This window comes from Gymnoscopelus microlampas, assembly GCF_963454915.1.
Source record: "Gymnoscopelus microlampas genome assembly, chromosome: 20".
Taxonomy (NCBI): Eukaryota; Metazoa; Chordata; class Actinopteri; order Myctophiformes; family Myctophidae; genus Gymnoscopelus; species Gymnoscopelus microlampas.
Window position 1 is genome coordinate 9,364,537 of NC_139957.1, and position 19,752 is coordinate 9,384,288.

Below are 19,752 nucleotides of genomic sequence, written 5' to 3' on the forward strand. Positions count from 1 at the left end.
GTGTAAAATAATACTTTTCAGCTCAAATCAAAAAATGACACAGATGCGTTCCAGGTCTCAATCGGTTAAACTAAAGCTGCCAACTGGTATTAAACCATTGTATGTCTGAGTGGCACATTATAGAGAATGATGAGAATTATCTCATTCGTTACAAATTCGTTACATTTTTGTTTTTCCTAGGCGTTTATCCAGCAAAATGCGTGCGCTGACATTTTGTCCGTTTTCCATGTCCGATCCTTTCATCCTATCCTAGTCATTCCATCCATTCCTGTCGTTATTTTAGAACAGATCTGTTGGCAGCTCCGTCTTGTTGTAAAAAGAGGTCTGAGTGCCGGCTTTCTGGACGCTGAACCCGGCCACCCGATTGGCTCTCCCGGCCATCTCCTCCAGCTGCATTGTGGGATAAAGGGCCATGTAGAACGCCAACGCTCCAATAAAGCTGTCCCCGGCTCCCTGAGAAAAGAAACACAAGACATTGTGACAGCCCTGTGGTGAATGACGTGGTGTAAAACGTTCCACTGAGTGACACGGAGGAACACGTCACTTTCTCCTCCAGTGTGGGGGTCGGGTACGAGGTCACGACTCACCACGGGCTGCCGTGAAAAAGTGCCCGTTAAGGGCCATACTTAGGTACAGTTTTGAGGATTTTTTTTTTACTTTACTGGAGTATTTCCAATTGTCAGTGCTTTTACTTCTACTCCACTACATCTCAGAGGCAAATATTATACTTTTACTCCACTACAATTATTTGAAAACGTACTAGTTACTTTGTAGATTTTGATTATTATTACAAAACACACATTAACCACTTCAGCCCTATACTGTATGCATTTCGGCCATTTGAAAATAGCCGATCTACAAGCTCACACATTGTGAGCTTGTCGATCGGCTACTTGTAGATCTGCTATTTTCAAAAGATGTGTATACCTTTGAAAACTTGTGAAATGGGACCTTCTGCATAATGAGTACTTTCTACTTTTGGCACTTTTAGGTACATTTTGATGTGAATACTTTTGTACTTTTACTCAAGTACATTTTGAGTTCCGGACTTTTACTTGTATTTCGACATTGCAGTATCGAAACTTTTACTTAAAGTAAAACATTCGAGTACTTTTTCCACCACTGCATAAGATGGCCACTGCCAGGGACAGAGATGAAGTGACAAGGATGACTTCCTGACATTTCATTAACAACCCATTAAGACCTGAAGCCGATTTCTACAAAATGTCTTCTAAATCCCAACAGTTTTCTGAAAAACCTATGTTTCTATATCAGAGGTGCTCAAACTTTTCCATGTCAAGGACCCCCAAAATTATATGTATTTGGCCGTGGGACCCCCATCTCAAAATATGTTGTTCCAAGGACCCCCCAGAAGCAAAGATTTGAGTTAAAAATGTTCGCTTTAAAATAATATAAATGAATTTGCACACATTTTCTCAATTTTTCAAAAATAGCAGATACACAAGCTCATAGCGCGGCACTCGGTGCCGCGCTATGAGCTTGTAGATCTGCTATTTTTCAATAGCCAAAAGTGTAAAATAATGCTTTTTTTTTAGCTCAAATCAAAAAGTGACACAGATGCGTCCCAGGTCTTAATGGGTTAAACCGGGCAGGGAGGGAAGACGTAAAAACTCGCAAAGGGACTGATCACTCACGGCTTGGCTTTAAAGTTTCAATCCGTAACGTTTTTATCTCCTACCCGGGGTTTTCGAATACATGGGGTTTCCATGGCGTGGGACTGGGGGAATCTTGAGCTCATGAGCTTCAGGCAGTACTACTTGCTAACCAGTAGGTGTCCTCGGTGATGAACAATGGAATAGGAGGAGGAAGAAGGGCTGTAATTCAACGAGCAGCTGCTGTCGACAGTAGGGGGTGCTATGACATTTGTCAGTATGTCTTGGTCTTGGTCTATACATCCCTGTCTGTCTCAGCTCTTGATTTCTCAGTGATTTCTGTGACTGTACACTGCAAACGGTGGTGTAAAGTAACTAAGTACATGTACTCAAGTACTGTGCTTAAGAACAATTTTGAGGTATTTGTACTTTACTGGAGTATTTCCATTTTTCAGTGTTTTACTTCTACTCCACTGCATCTCAGAGGCAAATATTGTACTTTTACTCCACTACAATTATTTGAAAACTTAGTTACTTGTTGCTTTTCAGATATAAATTATGATATAATGAAACATACATTAACCACTTCAGCCCTGTTTTATACATAGGCTATTTGAAAATATCAGATCTACAAGCTCACAGCTTGTGAGCTTGTAGATGGGCTATTTTCAAACATTTTTGTACTTTTACTTTTGGTGCTTTAAGTACATTTTGATGCCAATTCTTTTGTACTTTTACTCAAGCACATTTTGAATTCTGCACTTTTACTTGTAACAGAGCATTTCTATATTGCAGTATTGGTACTTTTACTTGAGCAAAGAATTTGAGTACTTTTTCCGTATTGTATACTGCAAATGTATACGGACAAACAATAGCACGCATGCTGTGAGAATTCCCGGCATGTGGACATAATCATTTCCATTACCAATTTAGTGGCCATCAGATCAATCATGTGTTCATGGAAGATAAGTCAGAGGCTAAGACATTTTACTTTGACAAAGTACTGTGTACGATGTCCGAACGGACGTGTCTGAAAAGCAGGAGAAAAAAACATGTCCCATGTTTTATATTAAAAACAATGATGTGATTTGTTTGAATGCATGTAAAAAGATGCTGTGGCCATACCTATTTCAACCCATTCAAACCGGGAAAGCGTCTGTGTCATTTTAGTATCGTGCATCTGCTATTTTTGAAAAAAAGAAAAAAAAAATAGTAGCACAAATCTCTTCAGGGGGTCCCTGGTAAAAGCCATTTTCATATGGGGGTCCCCGGCCAAAATATGTATACATTTTGGGGGTCCTCAGCACGAAAAAGTTTGAGAACTACTGACTTTAGAAGGCCTTCGTAGAATCGGCCTCAGTTCTTAATGGCTGATCCACGCATGCATAACGTAACGTGATCATTGCTTTGTTGATGTGTCTGAAATAACTTCCAAGTTCCAAACCACACAAATCAATGGTTTTACCTACTGTAACCGCCGTTCAAAGTCAGCTGGATAGCACATGCCAGCTGTGTGAATCAGCGGTATAGCTTCCACAGTGACTCTGGGGTTTGCCTATCGGTACCGAGGGGATAAATCATCTATTGATAGTTAAGATGGAATGTGCCATCCTCGCCCTGGGGGGGGGGGGGGGCTTGGCTGACTGAGAAGGGTGGAGGGGGGGGGGGGGGGGGGGGGGTCACTGATGGGAAAAGGCATAGAAGGAATGTGGCGACACGCTCATGTTTTAACCACAAATGGCCCACGCTCACTGCTGGTTCTCACAGGCCCCGGCCGGTCCCATTACTCACCACTTCGGCTCTCGAAAAAGGCTGACGCTGTTTTAACTCTCCTGTGAACACCTCTGGAACTATCTCAACCCCCCGCCCCGGTCCTATAAGCCAGTGGTTCTCAACCTGTGGTTCGGGACCCTCAGGGGGGTCCCCAGTTGACAGTAAAGTGACAATATAAGGACTTTTAATACCTAATACCTATTTTTTTTTAAAGGTGAAATGAAATGAAAAAAGACCATTGCGGCATCAAAAGTAATCAACAAACTATACTTTAAAAACTGGTCAAACATTGGACAAATTGCCAATTATAAGAGGCCGAAAAAGTTAAAAATACTCATATTATATTATATATATTCATGCATTGTGAGCTTGTAGATCAGCTATTTTCAGCTATTTTCACAATATTTATCCGTGGCACCAAGTCAAACTAAATGCCTCAACTCCTACAATTCCAAGTGCTTGTCAGGGTGGGGGTGACTGGGGCTGGGGGTCCCCAGTATAAATATGATTACTTTGGGGGGTCACGGCGACGGTGTTGTTCACAAAAAATAGCCGATCTACAGTACAAGCTCACAACACTGCCGTACGAGAGACTTTTATAAATCAAAGTAGCACTTCATCTACTGTACTATGAGATGAGCATTAGTCTACTAGCTGCAGGGCTGTGTGGTCAGTTCAGATACCTGCCATCCAATGACATCATCGGTGGGGATTCCAAGCGAATGGAAACTACAGCCTTTCTCATCCTGGAAAGTTACCATGTTTGAAATAGAAGGCATTGTTGATTGAAATGACCACTGATGATGTCATCAGTGGTAGCGGTGAGAGAGACATGATACCTTCCATGAGCATGAGTTCTCCTTTAAGCATTACAGTAACGTTGCAACAATTAATTCATTGAACTAATCAATTGCGTGTATATAAAATATCGATAATCAATAGATTTTTTTTAGGGGGGATATTTACATTTCAGAATTTTTCAAAAATAATGAAAATAGCAGATCTACAAGCTTGTAGCTTTTAATTTTTTGCGCAACTTGTACGATACAGTATAATATAGGGCTTAGCGGGTAATCAGACTATCAATGTAGTCGATTCCAAAACATTTATTAAAAACATTTCCACGTCGACTCCTTGATCTATTAAAAAATACAAATAAAGTATTCAAAAAACATGCTTCTCAATTATTCGATTCTTTTTTTAAACCTATGTTCCTATGTCAGTGGTTCTCAAACCTTTTCATGTCAAGGACCCCCAAAATTATATGTATTTGGCAGTCTCAAAATATTTTGTTCCAGGGACCCCCCAGAAGCAAAGATTTGAGTTACAAATGTTCGCTTTAAAAAAAATATATATCCAAAGATTTTCACAAATTTTCACACATTTTCAAAAATAGCAGATCTGCAAGCTCATAGCGCGGCACTCGGTGCCACGCTATGAGCTTTTATATCTGCTATTTTTGAATAGCCAAAGTGTAAAATAATGCGTTTTTTTAGCTCAAATCAAAAAATGACACAGATGCTTCTTCGGGTCTTAATGGGTTAATCGAAAAGTAATCGACAGAATAATCGTTCGGAAAAAATAATATCCAGCTTGCAGCCCTACGTTACAGGATCAGGAGGAGGTCATGGGTTCTACTAACTACGGTGATGGTGTGACCATGGGCGTAACGCAGAGACTAGGCCGGGTTAGGAGGCTGGAAAGAGTGAGATCAGAGCCGAAACTTCTCTCACGGCCCCAGTGGATTTCCATGTTTAAACCCACGGCGTGTTTATGTCTCCTGTCTGGTATAGTTGGGTTGGGCTATTATACAGCAAACGTTTTGGAAACAGTGCTCGTGGTGGTGCTGGTGGTGGTGGTGGGGGGGGGGGCAGTCGCATTCTGGTCTGGCTTTGGCCCGTTTCCCCGATTCACGAGTCCCGGTCAAAACAGTGAGGTGGTGTTAGTTAACTAGTTGTACGAACGCTTGTTTTATTGTTGTATTGTTTTATTGGATCTTGTTTAGTCGATACACTTATTTGTTTATTTAGCTCATGCTCATTTGATTTAGCTATTTTGTCTCATCTGTTTAAGGAAATAGGTAGCTGATATATTGCACTTTTACCTTAGCGCTAGGTATACTCTTGGTTGCTTGTTTTTGCAGGTAATGCACTTCTGGTGATTAGTGGTTTTCGTTCCCTACCTATGTTGAATGCACTTATTTGTAAGTCGCTTTGGAGAAAAGTGTCTGCTAAATGACTGTAATGTAATGTGTCACTTTTTCGACCAGGACTTGACAGCGCTGTGGACTATAGCAGTGGTTCTCAACCTGTGGGTTTGGGACCCCCAGGGGGGTCCCCACTTGATTTTTTTTGGGGGGTCCCCAGGTGATAGTGAAGTGACACTATCATCGCATCGCATCGTGGCGCGTTGTGAGCTTGTAGATCGGCTATTTTCAAATAGACTATGTATAAAATAGGGCTGGGGTGGTTAATGTATGTCTTATAATATAATCATTTATATCTGCAAAGTAACTAGTAACTAAAGTTGGCAAATAATTGTAGTGGAGTAAAAGTACAATATTTGCCTCTGAGATGTAGTGGAGTAGAAGTAAAAGTATTGGAAATTGGAAATACTCCAGTAAAGTACCTCAAATGTTTACTTAAGTACAGTACTTGAGTAAATGTACTTAATAGTTACTTTACACCACTGCACGCGATGCAAGACGTGGGATATTCTCCTTCTAAGGCTCCGGGGTCGTGGCACTGGGATAGTCATCGCCCCCGACGCTTCCCTGAGCTGAAAACAAGACACTGGCAACGTGACGGTATCGGAACCATAGCGAATGAAGCTCAATGAAGCTGACAAGCGCTGCCCCCCCCCCTCCCCCCCTCAGCCTCGGCCGTGGTTGCCCTCGACACCGCTCGGTGAAGGTTAGATGTGGAGGGCTGTCAATCAAACGACAGAAGCGCTCGCCGCGGATGAGTTGTGATGATGCTCGCGCCGGTCGCCCTCTTGACCTCCGTGCCATTTCTACGCCCGCCCGCGCCCCTTCCATGTTCCCGCAAGGAACTCAGCGCTTCTGAACTTTCTCCTTGGACTTGCATAACTTATATGTACCTTATGTATGTAGGTATGCCTAAATATGTGTGTATAGAAATGAATTTTATTTATATTAGGGCTTTCACCACTAGTATAACCACTAGTCGACCTTGTTGGTACTGGTCGAATAGTTGTTCGAGTAGTTTTTTTTTTTTCCTTCATTGTTTTAGTGCCATAGTAATGGCCCATTACTATTATTATTATCCTCCTGCCTTTATTTTTATCAAAAGGGGGTCAAAAGTATGCCCAATAATAGCCTATTATTGGCAAATAACCCCCTTTTGAGGATCCTTGGAAACAGCATAAAAATAAAGGCAGGAGGATAATACTAATAGTAATGGCATTAAAACAATGGCAAAAAAAAACCACACACACACACCTGATTATATAACATATGAACGTCCCAAAATATGACTATAGTATTCTTTCTGTCAGCCTCCAGGGCGTGATTCGATTTCCTTTTTCTAATGAAAACCATGCAGTTGATTACAAACGGACAAACATGCAAACGTGTCTTTATGAAGAGCTGAACAAAAGCTGAACCCAATCAGTCCACCATACCAACACCTTTCCGAGGTGGTGCCCGTCACGACACTATCTTTTATTACATCCTCCCAATAAACCCTCATCACGGGCCTGACATCATGTCTTGTGTTGGCTCCACATATATCTCTGTTCTCCACCCAGGGGCCTCTCTTGTGAGGGTGCACCCACACCGGTGTGACAGACAGAGCTAACCGCTAACCTCGGGCCCCTCGTCAATGAAAGAGACACCCTGGGGAGAGAGCAAAGACCAGCCACCGGGGGCAGCGATGACTCAATACAGTATGTGTGGCGTACCGTACCGTCAGTGGTGGGGAAAAGTACTCGAATGTTTTATTTGAGTAAAAGTATCGATACTGCGACGTGGACGTGCTCTGTTACAAGTAAAAGTCCTGAATTCAAAATTTACTTGAGTAAAAGAACAATAATATTGGTATCAAAATGTACTTAAAGTACCAAAAGTAAAAGTACTAAAATGTGAAAATAGCAGATCTACAAGCTCACAACGCGTCGCATGAGCTTGTAGATCGGCTATTTTCAAATAGCCTATGTATGAAATAGGGCTGAAGTGGTTAATGTATGTTTCATAGTGTAATAATTTATCTGCAATGTAACTAGCAAACTAAGTTTTCAAATAATTGTAGTGGAGTAAAAGTACAATATATTCCTCTGAGATGTAGTGGGGTAAAAGTATTGACATTTGGAAATACTCCAGTAAAGTAAAAGTACCACAAAATTGTACTTATAAGTACAGTACTTGAGTACATGTACTTAGTTAATTTACACCAACTGGCGTACATATCCGGAACGTTCCAGTAAGACTGGCAGCACAGCAGGGGAGCTCTGCTCTGAAATAACAGGTCGAGGATGATCAAAAGCGTGGCTAATTGAAGCGATTAGGGGGGTGATTTATCTCAGCTGTGCGCTGGTGTGGCGCGCCGAAAATAGCCGATCTACAAGCTCACAACGTTGCTATTTTTGGTGCACGACCGAGTATGAATCGGGCATTTACACCGAGCACGTCTTTGATCCATCAATCATTCTTTTCGTCTCCAGCTTCTTTCGCTCGCTCCCTGAGGCACATGAGGCACTGATGAACGTAGCTTTTGGCTCGGCGCACTGGCCCCGGTGCACAGCAGCGCTGCTAGCGGGTCCATTTTTTATACTCATCTGATTTAAATTGACACTAGTCTGGATTTGACAGTCGTTTTTTTTTTGCAGACGATGCTAAACAGCGGCTTATGTTGCACGTGCGATCCATTAGGTCTCAGTGGGGGTGATGACGTCACATTGACCTCAGGTCTGCTAGAGGTGAAGGAATGCTCTTCGGGGGGGGGGGGGCGGGGGGGGGGTATTCCCCTACCTTTGGTTTTCCTGGAAGACGAAGGCGTGCGAGCGAGCGAGCGGTCCTTATCTGTCTCCTACGCATACAGACGGGGAGAGGCTGGGAATGATTTTGTCCATCCAGACCCACTGTACAGATGTAATGTCTGGTTTAGACAGACCCCCCCCCCCCCACACACACACACACACACATACACACACAAATACACGTACACACACAGTCGACCTCCCGGAGCAGTGGAAACCTGGGCCACCCAAGTCCCACCAGGGCTCAAGGCGCTGTGTGTGTGCGTGTGTGTGTGTGTGTGTGTGTGTGTGTGTGTGTGTGTGTGTGTGTGTGTGTGTGTGTGTGTGTGTGTGTGTGTGTGTGTGTGCGTGTGTGCGTGTGTGCGTGTGCGCATGTGCCCGTGAGTGTGTGCCGTAGCCTCATCCAACTGTCCACGCGTAAACAGCTTCTGCTCTGATCTGGGCAAAGGCATGCCTGCACTCAATTTAGGAGAAAAGGGAAACAAACAGACAGAGAGGGAAGGGAGGGATGAGAGGAGAGGGGAGGGGGGGGGGGTTAGCGGGTAGATCAGCCCGCAGTAGATCAGCACATTTGCTTTGTTATTTAAAGCCAGCGTCGCGGCCGACACTGACTCAGCCCGCAACGGTGTTATTGGGATGGGGGGGCGGGTTTAATCTGCAACCATCAGGAATGTTGCAGATGAAGGACATGCGTGTCTTTGATGGTGTGAAGACAGCCATAACCAACGGGTGCATTACTGTAACATCCATAAACGTTGTTTTGAACTGTTCAGTTCAAGTTCCTCCCAGCGATCGGGGGGGGAGGGGCGGGGCGTCCGGGTGGCACAGAACGGGGAAAAATCCTTGCCCACTACCACCACCACGGAAACTATGGGGTCCGCGGTGCATCTGGCTTGGCCCCCCGGGCGCTCCGATGAACGCGAATGCCCCCGCGTTTGAGGTGGCAGAGCTGTGTTGGCAGGGTGCTCCCTATCGCTGCACTAGGGCGACTCCCGGTCAGGACGCCTGCTCGTGCGTTTAGCGATTTAGCTTGTTCCTCCGCGGTCGGTACGTCCTCCTGGTGAGACTCCTCGCTGTCCGGTGAACAGAAGCTGGTCCGGTGGCCTCACGTGTATCGGAGGAGACACGTGCTCACTGGTCTCGCATTACTGGGCGACCAGAGATCTTCGCCTAACGATATACAGTACGCCTGGTGACATCTCACTTCAGGGTAGATGCTAGAACGGGGGCGAGAACAGACGCTAACAAACCTACGCCTACTGCTTTGGAAACCAATCCTGTTACCGCCCCAATTTGAAGGACCACCCTAAAGGCATTGCATTGGTGCTGCAATACAGTCTTCTCCCCCCCCCCCCATTTCCGAATAGTTTCCACCCAGTTTTAGCAACTACATTGGATTTTAGATTGGCTCAGCAGATGTATCGGTACTGTAGGTGGGGATCTCAGATCGTCCGGCAGCACAAGACTACGTGCTTGACTACACCGTCCCTCACAAACCAACCAGTAGGGCTCAGCAGTGACAAGGGACTACATGACAAAGGGGAATTGGGAATTGGCGTAACGACTTAAATGGGAAAAAGTCAAAAGAATTGCAAAAAAGGACAGAAAAAGTCATCCTAGTGATCTGAATGCTTCTCTGTAGAGTGGGTCAAAATAACCAAACGTATCCAAATGACGTTAGACTACGTCGAATATCGAACCTGGCGCGCTCGCTCGCTCGCTTGTCGGGGCGTCGCGCCGAGAGAGAAACCGCAAGTGACTCACGGCGTTGATACCGAGGCAAATCCTGCCTCCGTTCTCAGTCCCAAAAACTAGCCAATAAGTATCCCACAAAGAACCAAGTCATCAAGACTCACAGCGAGTGAAACCTGTTACTGACGAAGCTCGAGGCCAAAACGGTTGTCTATAAACGCACTACTGGAAGTACGAGCGCTGAAAAAGCCAGCAAATCACAACTGCCTGCGAGGCATCTGGTTATGAGCAGAACGAGAAAGAAAAAAAACAAGGATCACAGCCCTGATAACAATCTGTTTTCTTTCTGCATTTAGGAAGAAGAGAGAAAAAAAACGGTTTACTGGAAGAAGGATTAGGTTGTCCAGAAGAGTTAAACACTCCAGAATTTATGGGGCCATCAAAGAACAGGAGGGGTAGAGTGTGTGTGTGTGTGTGTGTGTGTGTGTGTGTGTGTGTGTGTGTGTGTGTGTTGGGGGGGTTTGGGGAGGGGGGGGGGTGAGGCGAACACGCAGCAGGCGCGACCGCAGCGCGGCTGTACAGCTTTCTGCTGACTGGTGCAGGCCTGAGAGGTGAGTCACGGGAGGGGAGGGTGGTGGTGTGTGTGTGTGTGTGTGTGTGTGTGTGTGTGTGTGTGTGGGGGGGGTGGGGGGGGTTGTAACTTCTCCCAGAGGCAAACGGGAGACAAGAGACGTGAGTGCAGGCATGAAGGAGGGGGGGGGGGGGGGGGGGGGGTGGTTGGGCGTAAAACACTTTTAAAACAGAAAAAAACGAGCGCTTCCTTGAAATACTGATGTACACAACGCTCTCCACCCCACCACACCGCATGGTTCCTCTTTCAGACTAACTGTCTGCCCATGCGGTCTCCGCAAGCTGTTTCACTTGATTTTGGCTTCTTTTTTTAAAACTTCACGAGGCTGGACGTGGGGGTTTATAACGGCTACGCCGACGGGGTTTTTACCGTTGGAGCCTCGGAGGGCTTTTTTTAACCTCTCTCTTGCTTGTTTGTCGCAGTGTGTGTCAGCCTATATAAACTGTACGCTCCGTGATTAACAGCTATACTGCCTAAGCTACCATATCACATAGCAACAGGGGGAAGTTCAATTGAATCATTAAGAAGCATGAAATGAATCGATCTTGAACGGACACGTTTTGCGGATACACTAAAAGTGCAAAGACGCATTTAACACCTCTTGTCTAATGACGCAGGTTTGTTGATATTGATGTGAGACCAAAAGGACCCACAAACCGCTATGGCAGGAAATACAAGCACATCGCTGAGCCTCCCGTGACGTGTCACACAGCTAGTAAAAGGAGGGAAAAAAAGCCCCAGAGTGGTCACCACATACTCTACTAAAAAACATTGGCTTCGTCTTAAAACCTTTCCAGTTGAGAGGTTGGCAAAATCATTAGACTGACTGCAGTGGTGGAAAGAGTACTCAAATGTTTTGCTTAAGTGCAAGTGTCGATACTGCAATGTGGAAGTACTCGGTTACGCGTAAAAGTCCGGAATTCAAAATTTACTTGAGTGAAAGTACAAAAGTATTGGTATCAAAATGTACTTAAAGTATCAAAAGTAAAAGTACTGAAATGTTTGAAAATAGCAGATGTACACGTTGCGACACGTTGTGAGCTTGTAGATCGGCTATTTTCAAATAGCCTAGGTATAAAATAGGGCTGAAGTGGTTAATGTATGTTTTATAATGTAATATATTTATATCTACAAAGTAACTAATAACTAAAGTTTTCAAATGATTGTAGTGGAGTAAAAGTACAATATTTGCCTCTGAGATGTGGTGGACTAGAAGTAAAAGTATTGAAAATTGGAAACACTCCAGTAAAGTTAAAGCACCTCAAATTTTTACTTAACTCATTGAGTGCCATTAACGTGTTTCACGTGTTTTAGTGATATGGTGCAACGTGCCATTAACGTGTTTCACGTGTTTTTTGGTTTTTTTTTAGAACCCAAGATATCATTATCTGAAGATTTGCAGCTCCATCCACTCCTTGTTTAACTTATAACTTAAAAAGGCTGTATCTCGCTTCCTAAGCACTTTTTTTTTACTTTGAAAAAATAAAAATCATAATGGCCAGAAATAGATAATAATAATTTGGGCACTCAATGAGTTAAGTACAGTACTTGAGTAAATGTACTTAGTTACTTTCCACCACCAAGACTGAGAGTACAGTATGTGTCACAAAGCTTTGTTTGTGCATGTATAAGCGCTTGGAATCCGAGGGTCTTGCAATATGAAGAGCACACTGGAAATGTGCATCAGTTACCGTTCGTCATCACATGCATAACAAACGTAGGAAAACTTTCAAAGTTTTTAAAGGAATTCTTAGTTGCTGGGTGAGGAATGGAGGAATTGTGTAATCGTTGAGTGAAAAATGACATTTCTTAATTTGATAAGATAAGAGTGCCATCATCTTGTTAAACTGTTTAACTTTTAAGACCGGGAACGCATCTGTGTCATTTTAAGATTTCTTTGGCTATTCAAAAATAGCAGATCTACAAGTTCATATGAACTTGTTTTTTTTTTTTTTTAATTGAACATATTTAACTCTGTTACAACTTCTGGGGGTCCCTGGAAGAAAATATTTTGAGATGGGGGTCCACGGCCAAATACCTAAAAAAAACCTGTTAGGATTTAGAAGACATTTGTAGAATCTCCAGAAGCAAAGATTTGAGTATTAAATGTTCGCTTTAAAAAATATATGTATTCAAAGATTTGCACACATTTTCCACGATTTTTCAAAAAAATTGCAGATCTACAAGTTCATAGCGAGGCACTCGGTGCGAAAATTTTACATTGACACTGTTGTACCTTGTCCTTCCTAAATAAAAAAAATATATATACAAAAAAAAGAATAGTATTAATTAGAAAAATTAGAAGATTTTTTTTTTGAATTTGACCGTATAAATGACTCGACAGAACTTAGAACGATGGCAGAGAGAGTAAGACATCACACAGGTCCCCAGACAGAAATGAAGGACGACAAAGTCAATAACAATAATAAACGTATAAACCTCGTTGCTGTACATTTTGACAACTGGATGTCGCAACCTTTTCTTTTTCTTACCGTGGTGTCCACCGGCGTGACCCGTGCGGTGGGGATGTGATGATGCGTGGTGGAGGAGGCGGTCTCCTGTGCCTTGAGCACCACACAGCCCTGGTGACCCAGGGTGACGATCACAGAGCCGCAGCCTCGCCTCAGCAGCTCCTGGCCGGCCTGACCAGCGTCCTCCACACTGGACACCGCCAGCCCCGTCAGCAGCTCTGCCTTTTCATGGACACAAAGCAGTGGTGGGGGGGGGAAAAAAGTATTCACATTTTTTACTTGAGTAAAAGTATCAATACTGCAATTAAAAATGCGTTTATGCGATCGCAGAATTTACCGCACAATCAGCAAAATGGCGCATAAGTATGCGGGGATAACGTTTTTTCAAAAAGGCCGCATCGAATCGCATAATATGAGCATTTCATCGCATAATATGCGCATCGTGTCGCATAATTCGCAAATTTTCCCATATCGCATATTTTGCATATTGCCGCATATTTCACAACTTTCTGCATATTTAGCAACTTCCCGCAATTTCACCGCATAAAATAAAAAAAACCCTGCATATTTCATCGCAAAATCAAGGATTTTTGCCCACGTTTTTCTGGAGGGTCTATGCAATGTAGAAATAATACTCTGTTACAAGTAAAAGTCCGGGAATTCAAAACGTACTCGAGTACAACTATAAAAGTATTGGTATCAAAATTTACAAAATGTACTCATTATGCAGAATGTCCCATTTCAAGTTTTCAAATGTATGACAATCTTTTGAAAATAGCCGATCTACAACCTCACAATGCGTCGCGATGCGACGCATTGTGAGCTTGTAGATCTGCTATTTTCAAATGGCCGATATCTGTTTAGGGCTGAAGAGGTTAATGCATGTTTCGTAATAATAATCAAAATCTACAAAGTAACTAGTAACTAAAGTTTTCAAATAATTGTAGAGGAGCAAAAGTACAATTTTGTTTCTCCAGAAGCCATTGAACATAGCATAGGATAGAAGGAGAGGAGGGGGAGACCATTGTTAATCCCGCGGGGGGGGATTAATTTTCGGCTTCAACAAAGCTGATGGCTGCTCAGACGGTCCTGATGAGTGCTCGGGGTGAGGCAGTAAGGGGTTAAGTGTCTTATACTCAGGGACGCTTCGGCGCGCGTTACTGGAAGGCCAAACCGCTGACCTTTCTGCCTGCCAGATGGCCTCTCTCTACCCACTCTGCTACGGCTGTTAAAGTCATGCTGTGTCACATTCATTTTAATACTTTTTTTTGTGACAACGTTGTCATGACAGTATGTGTCTATACCGAAGGAACACTCTATGACACCAAAATATGGAATGCCCTGATACCGTCCATTAAAACATTTGAGTCACTGGTTTCTTTCAAAACCGTCCTGAAAAAAATTATGGCCGCACACTCGCTAATAGAAATACCAGTGAAAAAATATATCTAAAATACCTTTTGTTTAATTGTAAAAAAAAACTACACAGTATGATTTTAACTAAGCAATGAGTATAGTGTTCATTTCATATCACACGCCATGTGCTCCCCTGCTACCTTCACCATATTCTTTTAAAATGAATCAAATACTACTTTTTAAAAAAACCTATTATTTACCCATTCAATCCCGGAACGCATACTTTAGATTTTATTTGGCTGTTCAAGAATAGCAGATATACACACAGTTGCCTAAATACATATCATTTTGTGGGTCCTTGACATAAAAACTTTTGAGAACCACTGATATATATATATATACAGTAGCAACACATGACCCCAGAAGCAAAGATTTTAGTTAAAAAAATTCACTTGGGTGAAAAAAATATATATATATTCAAAGATTTGCCCAAGATTTTTTAGAAAAAAAATTGCACATCTACGAGCTTGTAGATGTGCAATTTTTTGAATAGCCCAAAGTATAAAATAATGGTTAAAGTGCGTTCCTGGTTTTAATGGGTTAAAGTATTATTCAATGAATGAGTTTGATTAACTCTTGCAGCCCTGTTCAGGAGTGATTCATTCCTTTATAATGCATGATGTTCTTAGGAATGTCCTTCTCTGACATGTCGCTGACATAACAGACCACATGAGTGCTATCAGTGGTTCCAGGACATTTCAGCATGAACATATGGGGCTGTTGCAAGGGCTGGACCTATCACCAGTGGTGGAAGAAGTACTCGGATATTTTACTTAGGTAAAAGTACCAACACCACACTATAAAAATACTCTGTTACAAGTAAAAGGCCTGTGTTAAAAAATGTTACTTGAGTAAAAGTATAAAAGTATTGGCATCAAAATGTACTTAAAGTACCAAAAGTAAAAGTGCTAGAATGTTTGAAAATAGCAGATCTACAAGCCCACAACGCGTCGCGATGCGACGCGTTGTGAGCTTGTAGATCTGCTATTCAAATAGCCTAGGTATAAAATAGGGCTGAAGTGGTTAATGTATGTTTTATAATGTAATCATTTATATCTGCAAAGTAACTAGTAACTCAACTCAAAGTTTTCAAATAATTGTAGTGGAGTAAAAGTACAATATTTGCCTCTGAGATGTAGTGGAGTAGTAAAGTAAAAGTATTGAAAATTGGAAACACTCCCTGCCTATAACCTTACACGGCACCTGTGAAGCAATGTGATATTTATTGGAATAATTAGACATAACGTACATACTGCGCACGCATGTTGTACACTGTATAATACAAGAATGTGGTGCGAGGTCAGCGCCCTGTGGGGCAATTTTGACAGTTTTTCGGGTTTTTTGAGTGTCAGATGACTCCGCCGGAGCTGATATCAGATCTAGGGTCAGTCCCAGGTTAACCCTTTGAGGCCTGGAACTGTCATTTTTAGATTTGAGCTAAAAAGCATTATTTTACACTTTGGGCTATTCAAAAATAGCAGATATACAAGCTCATAGCGCGGCACCGAGTGCCGTGCTATGAGCTTGTAGATCTGCTATTTTTGAAAAATCATGAAAATGTGTGCAAATCTTTGAATATATATATTTTTAAAGCAAACATTTTTAACTCAAATCTTTGCTTCTGGGGGGTCCCTGAAACAAAATATTTTGATGGGGGTCCCCGGCCAAATACATATCATTTTGGGGGTCCTTGACATGAAAAAGCTTGAGCACCACCGATATAGAAACGTACGTTTTTCAGAATACTGTTGAGATTCAGGAGACATGTAGAATCGGCTTCAGGTCTCAATGGGTTAAAATAAGGTATTGGTATCAGGGACTTTCCACACGATTCAAATACAATACCGCTGACCATGTGTGACATGTACAGGTAACTAAGACATCAAAGCACTGGCTTATATTCCCTTGTCACACATACAGTAGAGGCCTGTTAGAAACCTCTGACACAGATATATTATGGACTACACGTCAGTCATTGTTGTCCAATGACCTCCAGCTACTGATTCTATAATGAGAACATATCATTTTAAAATTGTAAAGTTTTGCTATTTTAAAAAAAAATGTTTCAAGGGATATTTCTCTCACAATGTTATACATTAGCTTGAGAATATGATCGTTTTTTCTGGTATTACAGGGTTGACTGACATGGAGGAAGTGTATTAGTCTAAACGATCACATTCTGATGTTAATATAACCTTGCATCAGGATAAATACTGTATTATTATTCTGTCGGATATTTTTTCAGAGGATCACGTTTTGTTCCCAAAACATGGTGTCTTTCAAAAGACCCCCCCCCCCCAAACAATTAGCATTTTATTTAGACTATACTGTAATCACATTAAATCAAATCAAATCAACTGACTGTTCCAGAACGCGTTGTGATAACATTGCAAGTAATGTTTATCTTATTTAATAAGTTGTTAATCTTTCAAAAACGGAGCTTAAATGAACTGAGACGCTTGGAGTAGCAACAATGTACATAGGATTACTGTTTTAGAACATTACATTTCCCCATTAACCCATTAAGACCCATTAAGATAGCGCGGCACCGAGTGCCGTGCTATGAGCTTGTAGATCTGCTATTTTTGAAAAATCTTTAAAAAATAAGTTTTAGATTAAAAAAAAAATCATTTTTACTTTTTCTCTCCAAAAGAGCAGATACTAGCTCCCAATGCATCACATCGGCTATACTTTCGAATATCTTAAGTATAAAGCAGGGCTTAAGTGGACTGTCTTTAGTAACCAATCAAAAATCACCGACAGTTCCTCGGTCAATACAGCGTTTGACTCGTAACAAATGATTCACCTCAATTTGACTCAACAAAACCAACTAAACCATGCAAGCGTTCTGGGCCGTAGGGAGAGTGAATGCTTATCTAGGTGTGTGAGGTCCTCAGGTGAACACCAAAGATACTTTTGTTGGTTCTAAAACACTTCAAACGTGCGATGTGGGCCGTAGATCAAAGACAGTTCACACTTTGTCTTCCATAAGCCCCCTGCAGCATTGTAGCCCACACACACATATTCTCTCTCTCTCTCTCTCTCTCTCTCTCTCTCTCTGTCATACAAACGCACACACGCGGCCGCACTCACACGCGCGCGCACACACACACACACACACACACACACACACACACACACACACACACACACACACACACACACACACAGTGGAGGAAAAAGTACTACTTAAGTAAAAGTATCAATACTGCAATGTAGAAATACTCTGTTATGAGTAAAAGTCAGAAATTCAGAATTGTAAAAGTACAAAAGTATTGGTATCAAAATGTACTTAACGTACCAAAGTAGAAAGTACTCATTATGTAGAATTAATTATGTAGAATGTAGAATTTCCCAAGTTTTCAAATGTATAAAAATCTTTAGAAAATAGCCGATCTACAAGTAGATCTACAAGTAGATCTGCTATTTTCAAATGGCCGAAATGTATATAGGGCTGAAGTGGTTAATGTATGTTTTGTAATAATAATCAAAATCTACAAAGTAACTAGCAACTAAAGTTTTCAAATAATTGTAGTGGAGTAAAAGTACAATATTTGCCTCTGAGATGTAGTGGACTAAAATAAGTACAGCACGTGAGTAAATGTACTTAGTTACTTTACACCACTGTACACACACGCACACACACACACGCACGCACACGCACACACCTGACTTGAATTCTAGGAGAGAGCCAGCCGAGCCCGCATTGGGGAGGTCATCAGGGAATGGGTCTGACACTTGAACTGCGTTGAATAGGGTCGGGGCCCGGGGAAGATCGGACCCCCCCCACCCCCCCACCACCCCCAGCGCAATTTGTCAAAGCCGAACAATGGCTCCTGACAGTTCAAAAACAAACCGCACGGTAGATCAGAGCTTTTCAGAGCCCCGATGCCACCCTGTTGCGGTCAGACAGACGCCCCAAAACGAGAACGAGAGAGAACGGTCTTCTTCTTTAGTCATCAGCTTTAAGACAGGGGATCTCTCTCTCTCTCTCTCTCTCTCTCTCTCTCTCTCTCTCTCTCTCTCTCTCTCTCTCTCTCTCTACTGTACGAGTGAGGGATGAATCATCCCTGCCTGCCTGTGTGTTTGTGTGTGTGTGTTAATCACCCAGTGAGTGAGCACCTTCTATCTCACATGCCATAATACAGTGTGACAGTGTCAGTGTACTTGCCCGTGTGCGTGTGTGCGTGTGTGTGTGTGTGTGTGTGTGTGTGTGTGTGTGTGTGTGTGTGTGTATACACAGGTGTGCATATATTAACAACCTTAACCACTTAAGCCCTGGATTATACTTTGGCTATTCAAAAATAGCCGATGTAGCTCGTAGATCAGCTATTAAAACAATTTTGAAAAAATGTGTTGATACATTTTGAAATGTGTGAAAGAAATTAGCGACATTTTTTCCAACATAAAAAAAAGTAGATTTTTTTTAACTCAAATCTTTTACTTAAGTAAAAGTTTCAATACTGCAAAGTAAATTGAAATACTCTGTTACAAGAAAAAGTCCGGAATTCTAAGTTTACTTGAGTAAAAGTACAAAAGTAATGGTATCAAAATGTACTTAATGTCACGGTCCGCTCCTCGGGCTGTGGACTTTGACTCTATTATTTAGACCCTGAATGCCCTTATATGGTCATGGACACTTTATGCCGGTTAGGCCGACTTTATTATTTAGACCTTGAATGCCCTTATATGGTCATGGACACTTTATGCCGGTTAGGCCGACTTTATTATTTAGACCTTGAATGCCCTTATAGGGTCGTGGACACTTTAGGCCGGTAAAGTGCATACTGCATGTTCTGTATTCTGCATATTGTATGTTCTGCTTACTGCATGTTGTCTTTGTATATTAGATTTGTTGTTACTCTGTTGCCTTTTGCCCTGATGTTGTCTACTTTTATTTTGTAGTATTGTTTCCTGTCTGCCTTGTTATCGCTTCCTGTCTTGTCTCACCAGTATGCATTAGTTATGTTCTCCACCTGTGTCCTGTTGTGCCCCAGCCAATCCCTGTGCTGATTTGTCTTGTGTTCACCTGTGTCCAGTTAACCCTGTGTCTATATATATTCCCCTGTTTTGTTCAGTTCCTTGTCAGGTCGTCATTTAATGTTAGCGTGTTATGTACTGTGGCTACAAGTCATTCGGTATTTTGGGTACTTGTTTTAAC

At 42.2% G+C, this 19,752-nt stretch overlaps 1 protein-coding gene across 1 annotated transcript in view; it reads right to left on the bottom strand.

Annotated features, from left to right (window-relative positions):
- The window catches only part of rbks (ribokinase), a gene marked incomplete at its 5' end in the record, with an annotated part of 50,765 nt that continues 31,013 nt past the window's right edge, over positions 1-19,752 (bottom strand). Inside the window, 2 exon segments of the mRNA XM_084045255.1 lie at positions 1-453; positions 13,197-13,397. Coding sequence (XP_083901381.1) covers positions 280-453; positions 13,197-13,397 — 375 coding nt within the window. The 3' untranslated portion in view covers positions 1-279.